Genomic DNA, 17456 nt, shown 5'->3' with positions numbered 1-17456 from the left:
GCAGGACACCATCCAACTGTCTTAGAGACTCCACTCTGGATTTGTGTGGGTTTCCCTCCATAGCCTTTTCTTCTCCTGAACATAACTCACGAGGCAGTGAAGGTTTAGGACCAGAGTTTTCCTTCTCGATGGGCTTCCTTCCCCGGTTGACGATCCCATCTGCCCTTCACTTTCCTCTGCAGAATGGGCAGAATCTGCCTTCTGGACTGTGGGATTCACTGTTGTTCTCATCCTCTCCATCCACCAGGGCCTGCCTTCACCTGCAGCAGAATTCCCCAACCCACCAAGGATTTGAGACCCATCAGCTATCCTCACCTGGTTTTGCTGGCCGGTGAGCCATTCCTGGGATTGTGGCCCCTGTTGCATGCTGACAGCTTCTAGAAGCCACAGGTGAGAGCTGAGTGCAGGGTGAGAACCAATGGTGGATAGATTACCCCATAAGGTGCAAGACGTGACCCCCACCAAAGGTACTACCGCTCCCCTAACAGCCCATGACATCATATAATTATGATATTTGAGACAGAAGAGGAAGAAAGTCATGTCTCCAGAAATAACACAACTTCAGGCCATTAATGAATCAATACTATATATTCAAGGATGAAGTTTCCATTAACTACAGTTATCTCCTTGCCTTGAATATCCTGCTTTTCAGTGCCAGATTAGGACAGTCCTCTGTCAGAAGACAAGCACAGGATCAGGCAGCACATCATCATTATAAAGAACCATTGGGGTGGGTGTTTCCGCCTGGGATTCCCATGTGCCAGCTGCGTTCCTTCTGCTTCTCCTGCTCTCTCCATGCAATGTGAGGCACGTAGACAGAGGTCCATCTCCAAGAACAGGAGCTTCCCTGAGCACCCATTCAGCTGACCCCAAGCACCAAGCCTTGTCACTAGTTCTCTGACTGACCCAGACCACAGTCCCTGGAAGAGATGAAGGCCTGGGAATCCCAAAATAATGACATAATAATAATTTATAATAGCCTGCCCATCTGGCTGGGTTTCCCCAGCCACTCTGGGTGGCTCCCAACAGAACATTAAAAACAAAATAAAACATTAAAGATTAAAAACTTCCCTAAACAGGGCTGCCTTCAGACGTCTTCTAAAAGTCAGATAGTTTATTTATATTGACATCTGATGGGAGGGTGTTCCACAGGGCTGGCTCCGATACCAAGAAGGCCCTCTGCCTGGTTCCCTGTAACTTTGCTTCTCACAGGGAGGGAACCGCCAGAGAGCCCACGGAGCTGGACCTCAGTGTCTGGGCTGGATGATGGGGGTGGAAACGATCCTTCAGGTATACTGGGCTGAGGTCCTTTAGGGCTTTAATGGTCAGCACCAACACTTTGAATTCTGCTTGGAAATGTACTGGGAGGCAATGTAGGTCTTTCAGGACCAGTGACAACTACCAGTCACTAGTCTAGCTGCTGCATTCCGGATTACAGTGGTGCCTCGCAAGACGAAAATAATCCGTTCCGCAAGTCTCTTCGTCTAGCGTTTTTTTCGTCTTGCGAAGCAACCCGCTTAGCGGATTAGCGCTATTAGCGGCTATTAAAGGCTTAGCGGCTTAGCAGCTAAAAGGCTATTAGTGGCTTAGCGGCTTAGAAAAAGGGGGGGAGCGAAAAAAATCGCAAGACTCACAAGACGTTTTCGTCTTGCAAAGCAAGCCCATAGGGAAATTCATCTTGCAAAGCGCATCGAAAAACGGAAAATCCTTTCGTCTAGCGGGTTTTTCGTCTTGCGAGGCATTCGTCTTGCGGGGCACCACTGTAGTTGAAATTTCCGAATCACCTTCAAAGAGCGTGTTGCAGTAGTCTAAGCAGGAAATAAAAAGAGCATGCACCACTCTGGCGAGACAGTCTGCGGGCAGGTAGGGTCTCATGCTGCGTACCAGATGGAGCTGGTGGACACAGAATTGACCTGTGCCTCCATGGACAGCTGTGAGTCCAAAATGACTCATAGGTTGTGCACCTGGTCCTTCAGGGCCACAGTTACGCCATCAGGACCAGGGATCCCCCCACGTGCCCACCCTTGTCCCCCAGGGACAGTACTTCTGTCTTGTCAGGGTTCAACCTCAATCTGTTAGCCACCATCCATCCTCCAAACACCTTCAGGCACCCAAACAGGACATTCACTGCCTACACTGGTTCCAATTTAAAAGAGAGGTAGAGCTGAGTATCATTCACATGAATTGAAATCATCTGCATCCTCCAGGCGTGCCTGGAGTTGTTCAGCAAACAATCGCTTAATCACCTTGCCCAAGAGTGGAAGATTTGAAACTGAGTGATAGTTGGCCATATCGGCTGCATCTAAAGATGTTTTTTTAAGAAACTTTTTAATAACCGCCTCTCTCAGCTGGTCTTGGAAGACTCCCTCACAGAGGGAAGCATTCACCACCCCACAGAGCCCATCGCCCAGACCTTCCCGGATCACTTTTATGAGCCAGGATGGGCAAGGATCAAGGAGACAAGTGGTTGGTTTCACTCGTCCAAGAAGCCTGTCCACATCCTTGGGGGTAACAGATTGGAATTGATCCCACACAGCTTGACTAGGCAGGACTCCAGCACTCTCCCACCCTGGCCTTGCTTCCATGGTGGAGTCTACCTCCTTCTGAATCTGAGTGACTTTATCTGCAAAAAAACTTTGCAAAATCATTGCAGGAGATCTTGGGGGCCTTACCTGGCCCCAATGGAGCAAGTGGTTCCGTTAAATTGTGAACCACCTGAAAGAGTCTCCTGCTGCTGTTTTCTGCAGATGCAGTAGAGGTGGTGAAGAAGGTCGTCTTTGCCATCCCTATTGACACTTGGTAGACTCAATGTTGAGCTCTTTTTTAAAATCATTTTTATTAAGTTTCCCATTTTAACAATCCAATCAAATCACATTGAATGTTCCAAATTATACAAATACATATCAAATAGTCCAAATATTCTGCCTAAATTATATTTTTTTTGTTGGGACTTCCCATGTTTCAAGTTCGGGGGGCTCTGATCATCTCATATCTCTGCTGCCTTGAATAGTCTTTCCAATAGTTCCTTTAAATCTTCCTGTTGTTAACCTTCAATGTTGAGCTCTAACATGTGTCTGGTCAAATTCAGATTGAGTCCATATGGACCTCCTGAGGCCAGAGGGACTATGCAGGTGATTTATGAAGATCTTGAGGTGCTAACGGAGGGAACCACTTAATTTGAAAGGCAGTCTCACAGGACAACGGTATTCCAAGATCATGCTGCTTTATTAATGATGCTTGAGGATTATGAAAGGTTGCTGATGCATTACTATCATTTGACATCATTGCATTTTCATTTCCTAAAAATTGGGAACATGGGTAGGATGTGGAAGAATGTAGGAGATGTTGAAATAAGAAAAGTTGCTAATGGAGTTTGATGTGCCTTTTTTCCTGCACTCTCTCCCCTGAAACCCAAACAGGATTTCCTTTCCTCCCACTCTGAAGATGGTGATGGAGAAGAACGTCAGAATTCTGGAGGATGGGGCACCTTTGGTTTTATTAGGAATAGCCATTGAAATGTGTGAAATGTGGAATATGCTTCACTGAATGAGCACACATAGTTCACATCAACGGACTGAAACGGGGAAGAAACCAATTAAAGGTATGGAGAGTGGAAAGAGTTTAACTGACAGTGGAAAACTTAGAACACATCAGCGGACTCACATGGGCAAGAAAGGATTCAAATGCAGGAAGTGTGGGAAGAACTTCAGTCAGAGTAGACAACTAAAATTACACGAACGGACTCACACGGGTGAAAAACCATATGAATGTCTGGAGTGTGGAAAGAGCTTTAGTGATAGTGGAAGCCTTAGAAAACATCAACGGACTCACACTGGGGAGAAACCATTTAAATGCATGGAGTGCGGAAAGAACTTCAGTCAGAATGGAAACCTTAAATTACACGAACGGACTCACACGGGTGAAAAACCATATGAATGTATGGAGTGTGGGAAGAGCTTCAATCAGAGTGGAAGCCTTAAATTACACGAACGGACTCACATGGATGAAAAACCATATGACTGCAAGGAGTGTGGGAAGAGCTTCAGACAGAATGGAAACCTTAAATTACACCAACGGACTCATACAGGTGAAAAACCATATGAATGTATGGAGTGTGGGAAGAACTTCAGTCAGAGGGGACACCTTAAATTACACGAACGGACTCACAAAAGGGAGAAACCTTTTAAATGTATGGAGTGTGGAAAGAGCTTCCGTCGAAGAGATACACTTAGAATACATCAACGGACTCACACAGGGGAGAAACTATTTACATGTATGGAATGTGGGATGGCCTTCAGTCAAATTGGAAACCTCAATAAACATCAACAGAGGCATTTAGGGGAGAAACCATTTAAATGTATGGAGTGTGGAAAGAGCTTCAGTCAGGGTGGAGCTCTAAGTATACATCAACGAACTCACACAGGGGAGAAACCGTTTAAATGTGTGCAGTGCGGGAAGTGCTTCACTTATGATGCAAGCTTTAGATCACATCAGCGGACTCACACAGGGGAGAAACCATATAAATGTGTGGAGTGTGGGAAGTGCTTCAGTTTCAGTGCAAGCCTTAGATTACATCAACGGACTCACACAGGGGAGAAACCACATGAATGTATGGAGTGTGCAAAGAGCTTCAGTCGGATTGGAAGCCTTAGAATACATCAACGGACGCATACAGGGGAGAAACCATTTAAATGTATGGAGTGTGGAAAGAGCTTTGGTGAGAGTGGAAGCCTTAGAATGCACAAACGGACGCATACAGGGGAAAAACCATTTAAATGCATGGTGTGCGGAACAAGCTTTAGTGATCGTGGAAGCCTTACGAAACATCAAAATATTCACACAGGGGAGAAACCATTTAAATGTATGGAGTGTGGAAAGGACTTCAGGTTCAATACAAACCTTAGAAAACATCAACTGATTCACACAGGGAAGAAACCATTTAAATGCATGGAGTGTGGAAAGGACTTCAGTCAGAGTGCACACCTTAGAAAACATCAACTGACTCACACAGGGGAGAAACCATTTAAATGTATGGAGTGTGGAAAGAGCTTCAGGCAGATTGGAAATCTTAGAATACATCAACGGACTCATACAGGGGAGAAACCATTTAAATGTATGGAGTGTGGAAAGAGCTTCAGTTGCAATCCTACCCTTAGATCACATCAACGGACTCACACAGGCGAGGGGAAACCATTTAAATGTATGGAGTGTGGAAAGAGCTTCAGTTACACATCTACCCTTAGAACACATCAGCTGATTCACACAGGGGAGAAACCATTTAAATGTTTGGAATGTGGAAAGAGCTTCAATCAGAATGGAAGCCTTAAATTACACCAACGGACTCACACAAAGGAGAAACCATTTAAATGCATGGAGTGCGGAAAGAGGTTCAGTTACACATCTACCCTTAGAACACATCAACGGACTCACACAGGCAAGGGGGAAACCATTTAAAGGTGTGGTGTACAGAAAATGCTTCAGTCAAAGTGGAAATCTTAGAAAACATCAGCAGACACACAGGGAAGAAACCATATAAATGCATGGTGTGTGGAAGGAGCTTCAGTCAGAGTGGAATCCTTGATTTACATCAACAAACTCCCACAAGAGACAAACCATATAAACGTCAGGAAAGTATATTGAGGTTCAGTCCTAGTGGAAGTCCTACATCAACAGACTCGTGGACAGGAAGAACTTTAACAGTTGACACCTGTAGTGGTTCAAGGGGTTTCTCGTGCGTAAGCCGGTGCCCACACTTGGCTGGGTTGCCTAAGTGAACCTTTTCTGTCCGGACAGCCACTCCCCCTTGGCTGTCTCAATCGCTGGCAGAATCCGTCAGTGGGCGTTTCTTGAACTTCTTCCAGCAAAGAAGTTCTTTCACGCCCATTCGCCTCCTACTTTCCCTGCTCAGAAGCCTACTGCGCAAGGAAGGCATAGGCAGCGGAGGACCCTTCCTCCCCCCACTGGTCCCAGGCAAGGAGTCATGTGACTCCCTCTCAGATTCCCCCATCTGCCCCCCTTCTCCACTGGAGCTGAGCTTATTCCCTTCCCCAGAAGATGGGCTGCCTCTCCCAATCCCATGACGCTCTCTTCGATCCCTCTGGAGCTCTCTCTCTCCCTCCAGCACTGATGGCAGTTCCCTGACAACACCCTACAAACCCATCAACCCTCAAAGAGGAGAAGCTGTTTAAAGGGAAAGATTGCAGAAAGTGCTTTAGTTATAATGGAGTGTTTGAGGAACATCTAAGGACTCAGAGGGGAGAACCCATTTAGATGTATGGAGTGAGGAACGTGTTCCTTTCAGAGTTTACCCTTCTTCACAGCAATGAACTCAACTCAGCAGAAAATCCATCTTAAAAGCATGTCGTGTATTTGAAGTTCTGGTGTTTATATGTAAAACTGTATAGTAATGAAATAATGAAGGTAACGTCTCACTCTAGTGAGTATAATTTTAGATGTAAGGTACCTTTTGATAGTGAGGGGGAGTTGGTGAATCTGGATTTCTGGGATGCTCATCTGCCTGGAAGCAGCTGGCAGAAAGCTTTTCTTCGTGAAGCCCCTGCAGATGCCGAGTTGCTGACTTCCCTCCCAGATGACAGGAAGCAAAAGACACACATCCTTTGCCCTGTGTCCTTCCAGCCTCTTTCCTCCCTTGCTCCCTTCTGCCGGTTTGTGTGCCTGACTTAGATATCCTGTGTGCTGTATTTTAATATTGCTGAAACTGGATTTGTGCCTCACTGGGGACCCAGTGAGAACTGTATGCTTTGAAAGCTCAGTAAACTATTACTGAAGAAGTCCTGCTGCCTCTCTGTGTGTTTCTGACCTCAGTGTGGGACTTGCTCTGCACGTGGCCCCTACCCTGCTGCTACTTGGCTCATGCCCTGGAGTTGCTCTACTCAAGCATGCAAGACGGTTTTTGCACCAAACTCTGTCATCCCCCCCCCACTGCATGATCTCCAAGCACTGCTTCTTCACCAGAGCTTCATCCCTGCCTCCTAAGCATTCTGAAGAAAACTGATAATACTGTAAGTTAATGGGTGATTTCCCCCCAAGCCTAATTGCAAGAGGGGAACGGAGGGGCTGCAGGGACCAGGGAAGTCTCCTGGGGGGCCCCTCTTCACTCTTGAACCCCATGGGGCAACCCCAGAGCTCCTCCTTATTCTGGGGTTTGGGGAAGGTAGTATTTTTCCATAGTTCCAGAAGTTTTTATTCAGTCATGCTGCTAGGGAGTTTTCCTACCAGAGGCCCACAGTTCATACTGCTATCATACTGATTTTACTGTTGTTTCTGCTTTTGCTGTCATGGAACAGCTGGGTGCCGGGGGGGGAGGCACCAGTTGGGGGACCTAAAAGGGAAGAAGTCTGAGATCCTGGGGACTTGTGGTGGGATGGCAGTGAGCAGAAAGAGGGAGAAAAGGGAGCAGAACGGGAGGGGAGGTGTTGCAAGCTGAGGAGGAAACAGGGTTTGGTGAGCAGGAAGAGGCTGGGGCAGAGAGCAGTTTAGGCTCAGAGAGGGGAGAGGAGGGGGCCAGGAGACCCTGAGGAGGCCGGCTGCTGAAGCATCCAGGGAGACTCCCCCTCCTGCTGCAACCAGCTCCCCTCTCCCCGGGTCTCCTAGAGCAGGCATATCCAACTTCCAAGAGACTGCTATCTACTCCAACTATTAAAAAACCAGGCAATGATCTACCCATTGGATTGACCAAAGTTGTTGACCTTTTTGCTTTTTTTTGGGGGGGGGGTTGAGCTCCCTGAAGCTTTCCTGAGCCTCCGCATCTGGGGAGAGCTATTTTGTTTGCTGAGGTAAGGAGTCGCAATCCTGTCACATTGCGGGTGTCAGGCTTTTAGGTAAGGAGATGAAGCTCAGGTGGAAAAGAGTTTATAAGGGGGGGGGGAACTGGCATGTGGATTTTCTCGCTGCCCAGCTCGTCAGGGTGCCACTCCCTGGGGGTCCCTCCAGTCAGCAAAAGAAGGAGTCTCCAGCCAAGTGAAAGTTGCAAAACAGTGGTCAGTAGACCTGGTCTTTATTTGTTGCAACAAGATTCAAACACACAAAGAAGAATTAGAAGAAGAGTTTGGATTTGATATCCCGCTTTATCACTACTCGAAGGAGTCTCAAAGCGGCTCACATTCTCCTTTCCCTTCCTCCCCCACAACAAACACTCTGTGAGGTGAGTGGGGCTGAGAGACTTCAGAGAAGTGTGACTGGCCCAAGGTCACCCAGCAGCTGCAGGTGGAGGAGCAGAGACACGAACCCAGTTCCCCAGATTACAAGTCCACTGCTCTTAACCACTACACCACACTGGAGTAGGAATGGGGTTGCGTGAACTTTTAAGACCTCTCTCCCCCTTTCCCATAATACATTTTTGAACAGCCTCATCGTTACATCACAAATATGCCATAAATAGGGAGTGGTGGTCATGGGGTAGCATGAGACCCTCACCCACCACTGTCAATCACCCCTATTTCCTGTCAATCACCTCCTAAGTATCCACTTCCCAAAGAAGAATAAAACCTTTTACACTTCTCCCTACCTTCGGACTTTCCTGAGTTTGGGCTTTGAGAGTACCTGGTTCCAGTTCCCTCCACCAATGGATTTCTGCCTGGTTCATTGTTGCCCCTCCTGTTCCTTACTCTGTTTCCTCCAGGGAAGGGGTGAGGTGTATGTGACCATAAGCCGGTGGGATTATGGAGGAGGGCTGTGCCGAAGATCCACCTTCCCAGTGGGAGGAAAATGCCATTGGAATGGAACCAAGTGGTTGAGGCATGGTTTTATGTGAATTTCTGAAGATTTTGTATGTTTCCCCCTTCAGCCAAGTTCAAAAGATACATTGTACCACTTCTGGGTAACCAATACCAGAATGGAGACATTTTATGAAGCTCCTTCCATTGTCTGCCCAGCAGGAGGCGCTCAATCAACCTGCCAAAGGCTGAGCTGCCTTCCCTGCCTAAGCATTGCAGTGGTGCCCTGCCCATTGCGCCCTCCAAACACCAGAGGCCACTGTTTTGCAACATCTGATTGGCTGGCTGCCAAAATCTAACAATCCTGATTGGTCAGTGGTTGCCCATTCACAGAAAATGCAGAGTTCATTCATGAAATAATGGTATTTCATGGAAGCATGCATTTAACAGTAGATTTCTCAAAAGAGAGAGGTCTGGGGTTTTAGGGTTGTGTCATGCTTGTCCGTACAGTGTAGGGGAATGCTCAGGCTCACGGTCTTGACTTTGGCTCCAGACCATGGAGGGGATTTGGTATTACCGTATTTTTCGCTCTATAAAACGCACTTTTTCCCCTTCAAAAACTAAGGGGGAATGTGTGTGCGTCTTATGGAGCGAATGCAGGTTCCTTGGCTTCAGTGATAGCAACGCGAAGCCTCCGAAGCGCAGAGGGAGAGCTCCCCCCGTGCTCCGGAGGCTTCACATTGCTTTCGCTGAAGCCCCTGGAGCGCAGCGTGAACTCCCGCTGCACTCCGGGGGCTTCAGGCAGCTATCCGCAAGCCTTCGGAGCACAGCAGGAGTTCCTGCTGCACTCCGAAGGCTCGTGGATAGATGCCTGAAGGCTGGAGAGCGAGAGGGGTCAGTGCACATTGATCCCTCTTGCTCTCCAGGCTTCGCTTCGCTGGAGAGTCGCTTCACAGAGCCCCTTCCATTTCTCCTCCCGCTTCGCTGAAGGGGCGCTGCACAGAGAGGGGGAGATTCCCCCCCCTGTTCTCCCCCTCCTATGGTCTGGTGCGTCCTATAGAGTGAAAAATACGGTACTTCTGGGAGGCCACAACCCCACCTCCCCAGCTTGTGCTATCAGAAAAAGGGTCTGTGCTGCAATGAGTTTTGCGTCGCCTTCTGCCATGTGGACTCTACCCCATGAAATAGCTTTGTAATTCTGGACTATCACAAAGAACTGAGGGGTGTTAATGGAGAAATCTGAGGGCTTCCTTGGACAAGAAACAAGGAGACCAGCCAGGAAGAGCAGAGCAAAAGAGCAGCCAGTTGGCTTGGTCTTGATTGAAAACTGTTGCAACAGGACTCCCACCTGCCCCCAGGTGGAACAAGATGGAAGCCCTCAACCAAAGAGAACCCAAACTTTTTTTAGCTGCTAATCCCCATGTTAAAGGAAAAGGGACCCCTGACCACTAGGTCCAGTTGCAGACAACTCTGGGGTTGTGGCACTCATCTCGCTTTACTGGCTGAGGGAGCCAGCGTACAGCTTCTGGGTCTTGTGGCCACCATGATTAAGCCGCTTCTGGCGAACCAGAGCAGTGCACGGAAACGACGTTTACCTTCCCGGCGGAGCAGTACCTATTTATCTACTTGCACTCTGACGTGATTTTGAACTGCTAGGTTGGCAGGAGCAGGGACCGAGCAACGGGAGCTCACCCTGTTGTGGGGATTCTAACCGCCGACCTTCTGATCAGCAAGCCCTAGGCTCTGTGGTTTAGACCACAACACCACCCAATCCCCATGTTATGCCCCCCCCCAACTACATCACTCATACATCATGGTTACGTCATGAAAGGGGAGATCTGGGGGCAGTAATCTGAGCATCCTGGACCCTGCCCCATAGTTCCCCTTGCCCTCCACCAAACACCCATCAAGTGGAACAAAAGAGATATTTACATTTCCCTGTTTCCCAGCCAAGTTCATCACACCCTTTTGTCTTCATCTGGGTTTGTTATTTCTGGAATGGGTACCTGTCTGGCCCTCAGGTATCAGGATGCCAGGGATTATCCCTCAGGCAGAGGGGCTGCTGAGGAGCTGAGCTCACGGGTCTAGATGAATTTCTGAAGTTTCCCCAGTGAGCCAGTACATAGGTACATTTATCAGCGAATTCATGCATTTGGTATGCAGCAAAGGCCCTTTGAATCGACACTTTGATGAAGTGTTTTGTGGGGACAAATCACAAAAGTCACAAAAGTGATGGTGTTGATTTTGGTAGTGGGCTGCATGTGCATGATATCTGCTGGAGGGGCAACACCCCCCCTAACCTATACATAAATTCCTGCAACATGGGGCAAGCAGAGCTTCTAGAGAGTTTACACTCTTAGAGGGACATGAGTGGCTCAGCGGAAGAGATAACCACAAGAGCTAAGGCCAAGCAGCAACAATACCAGCAACAACAACAACAAAAAGAGGCTCAATCACTGGCGCAACTCCTACAGGAACAATAGGACAAGAAAAAGTGACAGCTGCTTCCATGGAGTCAGTGACACAAGCGCTTCTCAAGATAAATCAGTCTTTGGAGAACTTGACAAAGCAGAGTACAGAAAATACACAGAAATTAACAGAGCTAACAGCAAGATTGGACTTAAATACAGAATCTATAAACAAGCTCGTTCAAGAAAATTCTGCAACACGTAAGATTGCAGAGGAAGCCAGAACCATTGCTGGAGAGACTCAACAGAATTTGCAACCGATTGCTAAAAAAGTCTACGAACATGATACAACTCTGGCTTTGTGGGACTTACAGAGAAAGGAAAGAAATCTGAAATTAAGACTGATTCCCGAGAGCGAAGGAGACAATCTAGTGGAGTTTCTAACACGAGTTTGCTGATTTCTGGGAAGACTTGGAAGATCCTGGGTGAGGAGGACACTCTCCGCTCAGAGGTGCAGAGCCAGCAATTGAGGCAGTTCTGCTTCCAAGAGGCCAAAGGACCCCGAGAGGTTTGCAGCCGACTCTACCATCTTTGCCACCAGTGGCTGAAGCCAGAAAGGCACACGAAAGCTGAGATGTTCCGCTGAGCCACTCATGTTCCTCGGAAAGAGGACCGCCATTAACACTGGCGCCGACCGGAAGTCCACTTCAGGGCACATTTATTCCCTGCTTCTGACTCAGTTTCTAGCCATTGAAACCTCCAACATTCTCCAGACACTCTACTGGTGTGGGGGGTCCCTTTTTCTCTATTTCAAGGGCCATACACTTGACTGGCCAACCCCCTGAGGGCCAAGTGGGTGAGACCAAAGTATATGTGGTTGGGGTCAAAAGACAATGCTCAAAAGCAAGCAAATATTACTCATAGTATTTTTGTTATGGTACCGTATTTTTCGCCCCATAGGACGCACCGCCCCATAAGATGCACCTGTTTTTTTGGGGGGGAATAAAGAAAAAATATATATTCCCCCCCCAGGCGCGGGGCTGGCGCGGGGGAAGCCCAAGCTTCCCCCAACCCCAGCCCCCAGAACAGGCTGCTGCCTGCAAGCCTCGCGCGCCCGGCAGGACCTCCCACCGGGCGCGGGAGGCTTGCGGACACCTTCCCGAAGCACAGGGCGTCTTCCGGAGGGCACCCCGTGCTTCGGGATGCAGGCTGCCGTCCCAAGACTCGCGCGCCTGGCAGGACCTTCCGCCAGGCGGGGGGGCTTGCGGACACTCGCCCGAAGCACGGGACGTCCTCTGGAGGGCTCCCCGTGCTTCGGGATGCAGGCTGCTGCCCGCAAGCCTTGCGAGCCCGCGGGAACTCCCCCGGGCTTGAAAGGCTTGCGGATAGCTTCCTGAAGCCTGGAGAGCGAGAGGGGTCGGTGCGCACCGATGCCTCTCACTCCCCAGGCTTCAGCGAAAGCCTGCATTCACCCCATAGGATGCACACACATTTCCCCTTCATTTTTGGAGGGGATAAAGTGCGTCCTATGGGGCGAAAAATACGGTAAATTGTTTTAAACTGCTTTTAATACTTTGTTTCAATGTTGTCATCTGCCCAGGGAACTTAGGGTGAAGTCTGGGTAACTGATGATGATGATGACGGTGTAACATAGCTTAACCCCCTCCCCTAGTCATGGATACTTGGGGTTCTCTTAGATCCAACATGCTTGCTTGGGTTCAGGTAGTGGCTAGGAGTGCCCATGCCCAGCTCTGTCCACTTTGCCAGCCACAGAGAGGAGTGGCCATTGTACTCCCTGCTCTGCATCAGATGAGATGATACTCCCATGAGGGCTTCACCTCAGCCCCCAAAGATCTGGAAAGCCACCTCTGTATCTGCAGATCCTCTTGGGTGTTCCAGATGGCAGACAAGGCCCTCTTGGTCATTTCAGCACCTCTCTCAGAGTTTGGGGTGTGGGCTGGTCCAAGAAAGAACATCCTTTCAGCAGTTCCTAAGCTGGGGGGATTTCCTCCCCACAGAACTGCACCTTGAGGCGACGGGCGCACCAACACCTTTTCCCTCTCACCACCTACCCTCACTTAGATAAATTGCCCCAACCTCACTGAACAACCCTTTACTTGAAGGTTTCTTTTCCTTTCCCCTTAAACATTTAGCCCAGTGTGTCCTCCAGGGGACCTTTGTGAGGGGATATTTAGTAAGCTGGAGTCTCAGACAGGTTTTCTCTAAATAAAGAATAAAGATTTATGTAACTATGGGAGTTTTAGTCCTACAGGGGCCATTCTTGCTTCCTGCATGAGCTCAACTGGCGCTTCATTAAGAAATGCTCTCTTTTCTCTGCCTCCGACTGGAGAGGCAGAGAACAGCCGTCATGGCGAGGAGCCCCCCCATCGCTCTCTCCCCCTCCTCCTCCACGGACTTGTCTGGTCCTCTCTTCAAGCCATCTCAGTTGGTGGCCTCCCTGCCTCTTGTGGGAGGGAGTTCCACAAGTTTAACTCTGTGCTGCATGAAGAAGTGCTTTATCTTCTCTGCCCTCCACCTTCCAAGAGTCAGTCTTCCTTTCTTGCATAGCCTAGGTTTAGGTTTTAGCGGACATTTCATGTCTGAATGTTTCCGGGCTGCTACAACCTTAGTTTTGTGCTGGAGGAGACTCTTGAGAGTCCCATGGACTGCAAGAAGATCCAACCTCTCCATTCTGAAGGAAATCATCCCTGAGTGCTCACTGGAAGGACAGATCCTGAAGCTGAGGCTCCAAGACTTTGGCCACCTCATGAGAAGAGAAGACTCCCTGGAAAAGACCCTGATGTTGGGAAAGATGGAGGACACAAGGAGAAGGGGACGACAGAGGACGAGATGGTGGGACAGTGTTCTCGAAGCTACCAGCATGAGGGAGGCAGTGGAAGACAGGAGGGCCTGGCGTGCTCTGGTCCAGGGGGTCACAAAGAGTCGGACAAGACTAAACGACTAAACAACAACAACAACCTCAGTTAATAAATGTGAATCTGAGATGGGTTTATTCCCATGCATTCCTCTCTCCCTTGACCCAAAGATCCTCCCCCTAAAGCAGCCTGCATCTGTGCAAAAGAAGCGCAGAGATGCCGCCCTCCTGCAATCTCGCCTCTCCCTGGCAGGACCCTCCGCTCCTTGGCTTGGGGGTCGTTGTCCCCCCCCACATGAGCAGAACAGCCCTCCATGCACCCCCTGCAGCCCTGGGACCCCCTTCTCCCAATGGGGTCTGTCGGGAGAGGGAGACGGGAGACTCACCGGGTCCCCGGAGGCACCACGAGGAAGCAATTGCAGAGGGTCGATTGTTGCCCCCCCCCCCGGCAGGGAGGGAGGGGCTTTTTCCAAGGAGGACCCCCCCCCCTTTTCCCTGTCCTCTTGGGGAAGGTGGCTCCATGCATTTAACCCTTGGCGAGCCGGGCGCACACCTCTCTCCCCTCCCTCTGAAAGCAGGAGCTCGCAGGCGCCGCGTGCGCCGCACGGAGACCCAGAGCTGTTGCCACAGCATTGCAGAGTTGGCAGGGACCCCCGCGGCCATCTAGTCCAACCCCCAGCGAGGCAGGAATCGCCTTTTACCGTTGGATCCTCCTGGCTGGCGGTGCGCGTCGTTCATTACCTCGGCCAGAAGCAGAACAGCTTTGTTTCCCGGCCACGAAACAGGTTCCTCCGCCGCGTCTCCCCAAAAAGAAGAGGAAGAGGAAGAAGGGAAGAAGTCAGTGGGAGGGACAGGCCCCCCTCGGATGAAAATGGAGCTCCTGCTCAGGAAAGGCGATGGGGGTCCTAAGGGTCCCCAGTTGAGCTGGCTCAGCAACGGGCTGGACCGAGCGAAAGATGGCGAGTCCCGGGGGCGCAGGGACCGAACAGCACAGAGCGGGGGGGCGGTGTTAGTGGTTAGGTTACTGCTGCTGCTGTTAATATTGTTTTGGGTTTGTTTGTTTTTAGGTTTAAACCTTATTCTCATGATTGTGACCAAAATCACAATCCAAACTTTTCAATGAAACAGTCGTTAAAAGCCAAGAACTCATCACGCATTTCTATTACAGACGATAAGGGAAAAATTCCGGGGTGAGAGACGAGTAGTCCAACTCCTCTGGGTGTAGTTCCCCGCGGGTGTCTGCTGTCAGTAAAAGAAGGACGCTCCAGTCAAGCAATTTGGAGCTCTTCTTCTTTGGCGATCCCTCATAGCCGAGTAAGATTGTCTTCCATAAACACGGTTTGAACAATGAGTCCGTAAGTAACTGTGGAGGCCAATTCTGGATCCACACGTCCTTCCACAGTGGGGACATTGGTTTCCGGGCGGGAGTTGACCACAATGAGAATTTGCCAAATATGCCTTCCTCTTAGCGCGTTTCTCCCTTGCGTCCTGAGTTCGAGTGTCTTCAAAGCCCAGGACACCTTTGGTCAAGGCTGTTCTACGATTGGAGCACTCGCAGGCCAGTCTTTCCCAATTGTTGGTGTTTATACTACATTTTAAAAAATTTCCCTTGAGACGGTCTTTCAACCTCTTTTGTTGACCACCAGCGTTATGCTGTCCACCTTTAGTACCCGACACCCAAAGAACAATAAAACTATCTATGCCCTCCAGCCTTCCTGAGGATGGGCTTGGGGAACACCTGACCTCAGCAAACCCATCAGCTGGGGTGTCCATAGTTTCCCTCAAGGTAGGGGTGCTGTGTACGTGACTGTGTGTCTCAGGGATTATGGAGGCAGGGGGAGCTCTGGATTCCCCTCTTCCAGAGGAGTCATTAGACATTGGAACCAAGGAAATGGGTCAAACAGTTGAATTTTGGAGATTATTTGATTCTATACTGGATAGTCGGAGGAAACAGTACGATACATGGTAACCACCTATTGCTACAGTTTTCTTTTCTGAGCTTCTTTGCTGTTGTGTGTGTGTGGTGCCTGGGTCATTGTCTTGGCCTCAGTTAAGAGGCTGTGGTGGGGACTTGTGATTTTTGGGGAGTCGTGGTTTTAACACAGAAATGCACACAAAATCCCCTTCTCCCCCCATGTTCAGTTATATGTCAGTGTTCATGTAGGAAATTAAGCAATGTATACGAAAGCCACAGAGATCATTGTGCAAGTTGTGCTGATTGTGGGCCAGAGAAGCAAATGCAGCAGTTGCAGACCTCAGAACACACCAAGGGAGTTGGGGGAGGTTGTGTAGAGAACAATTCTTGCCCCTCCGCAGAGGAGGAAGAGACTCGTGATGGTGGTAAGTGACTCTCTGCTGAGGGGGACACATTCAGCAGGGTGCAGAGCTAACAGGATGTCCCTGGAGGTGTCCTGTCTTCCAGGTGCAAAGATTCCAGATGTGACAGAGAAGTTGCCAAGTCTTATAAAAAGCCCACTGACCACTACCCCTTCCTTCATATTCATGTGGGTACAACCAAGACTGCCACACACGACCTTCAACATATAGCAAGGGACCAGGAGACTCTGGGCAGGAAGCTGGAGAGCCTTGGGGCATGGGTGGTCTTTCCACCACTCCTTCCTGTGGAAGGCTGTGGCCCAGGAAGAGAGAGGAAAATACTGGATGAGAACTTCTGAGGGGAAGAGCTGTTCGACAGTGGAATGGACTCCCTTGGACAGTGGTGGACTCTTCTTCCTCGGAGGTTTTTAAGCAGAGGTTGGAGGCCACCTGCCAGGAATGCTTCAGCTGAGATGCCTGCACTGCAGGGGGTTAGACTAGAGGACCTCTAGTGTCCTTTCCAACTCTACCATTCTATGAAACAAACAAACAATTTTTTCCAATTACTATGATCCCAATTGAGTCAGGGCTTTCAACACTAGTACTAATTGGGCCCAGAAACACCTCTCACATTTCATTGCATCCTCTGTGACAGTTTTACAATGTGAAGGGCACCCGAATATAGAAAGAGCTGCAGTTTCTTTGATATGTGACACAGGTCAGAATGCATGAGCTGTGCCTGCAAATAGTCCCAAAGCCTTTCCTTTATGGAAAAAGTTAATATAATTCTAAATATTGCATTTACATCAATTGCCATGAAGATTCCTCTTGACAGCATCAGGTCTGAGCCCCTTCAACTGCTTCTTCCCTTGCCAGGAGTTGGAGCCTATCCTGCTCCTGTCATGGACCCTTTAGTTGAGACTCCTGCACTGCAGGCAGCTGGACTAGATCCGACTCAGAGTCCCCTTCAACTCTACAGTTGTATGATTCCATGACCATACTTGATGTCTTCAGGAGGCAGCTGCGTTCAGCCTCAGCCAAATCCATGGTAATGCCAGTGGCCAGGAAACCTCTGTGACTCAGTTCCCATCAGCCTGACACTCCAATGTTGGCATGATAAGCGAATCAGAAATAAATGTCAAAAAAGGAATATTGGGCAGTGAGTGTGCACTCCATGGTCTT

The 17456-nt window shown here is 49.3% G+C and overlaps 2 protein-coding genes across 5 annotated transcripts in view; one reads left to right on the top strand and one right to left on the bottom strand.

Annotated features, from left to right (window-relative positions):
- The window catches only part of LOC308595546 (uncharacterized protein), a 124358-nt gene that overhangs the window by 81662 nt on the left and 25240 nt on the right, over window positions 1-17456 (bottom strand). The gene's annotated exons all lie outside the window — the stretch shown is intronic.
- On the top strand, window positions 255-5809 carry LOC308595612 (uncharacterized protein). Its single transcript, XM_081210061.1, has 2 exons — window positions 255-390; window positions 3420-5809. The coding sequence occupies exon 2, from the start codon at window positions 3547-3549 to the stop codon at window positions 5452-5454; it is 1908 nt and encodes a 635-aa protein (XP_081066187.1). The 5' UTR covers window positions 255-390; window positions 3420-3546; the 3' UTR covers window positions 5455-5809.

This window comes from Podarcis bocagei (assembly GCF_964188305.1).
Source record: "Podarcis bocagei genome assembly, chromosome: 10".
In the NCBI taxonomy this organism is placed as follows: Eukaryota; Metazoa; Chordata; class Lepidosauria; order Squamata; family Lacertidae; genus Podarcis; species Podarcis bocagei.
Note: the sequence above shows the minus strand (reverse complement) of the source record. Positions and strands in the feature narration are given on the sequence as shown.

Coding starts and splice junctions, on each gene's coding strand:
- LOC308595612 (XM_081210061.1), top strand. CDS start 3,547: ATGAGCACACATAGTTCACATCAACGGACTGAAACGGGGAAGAAACCA.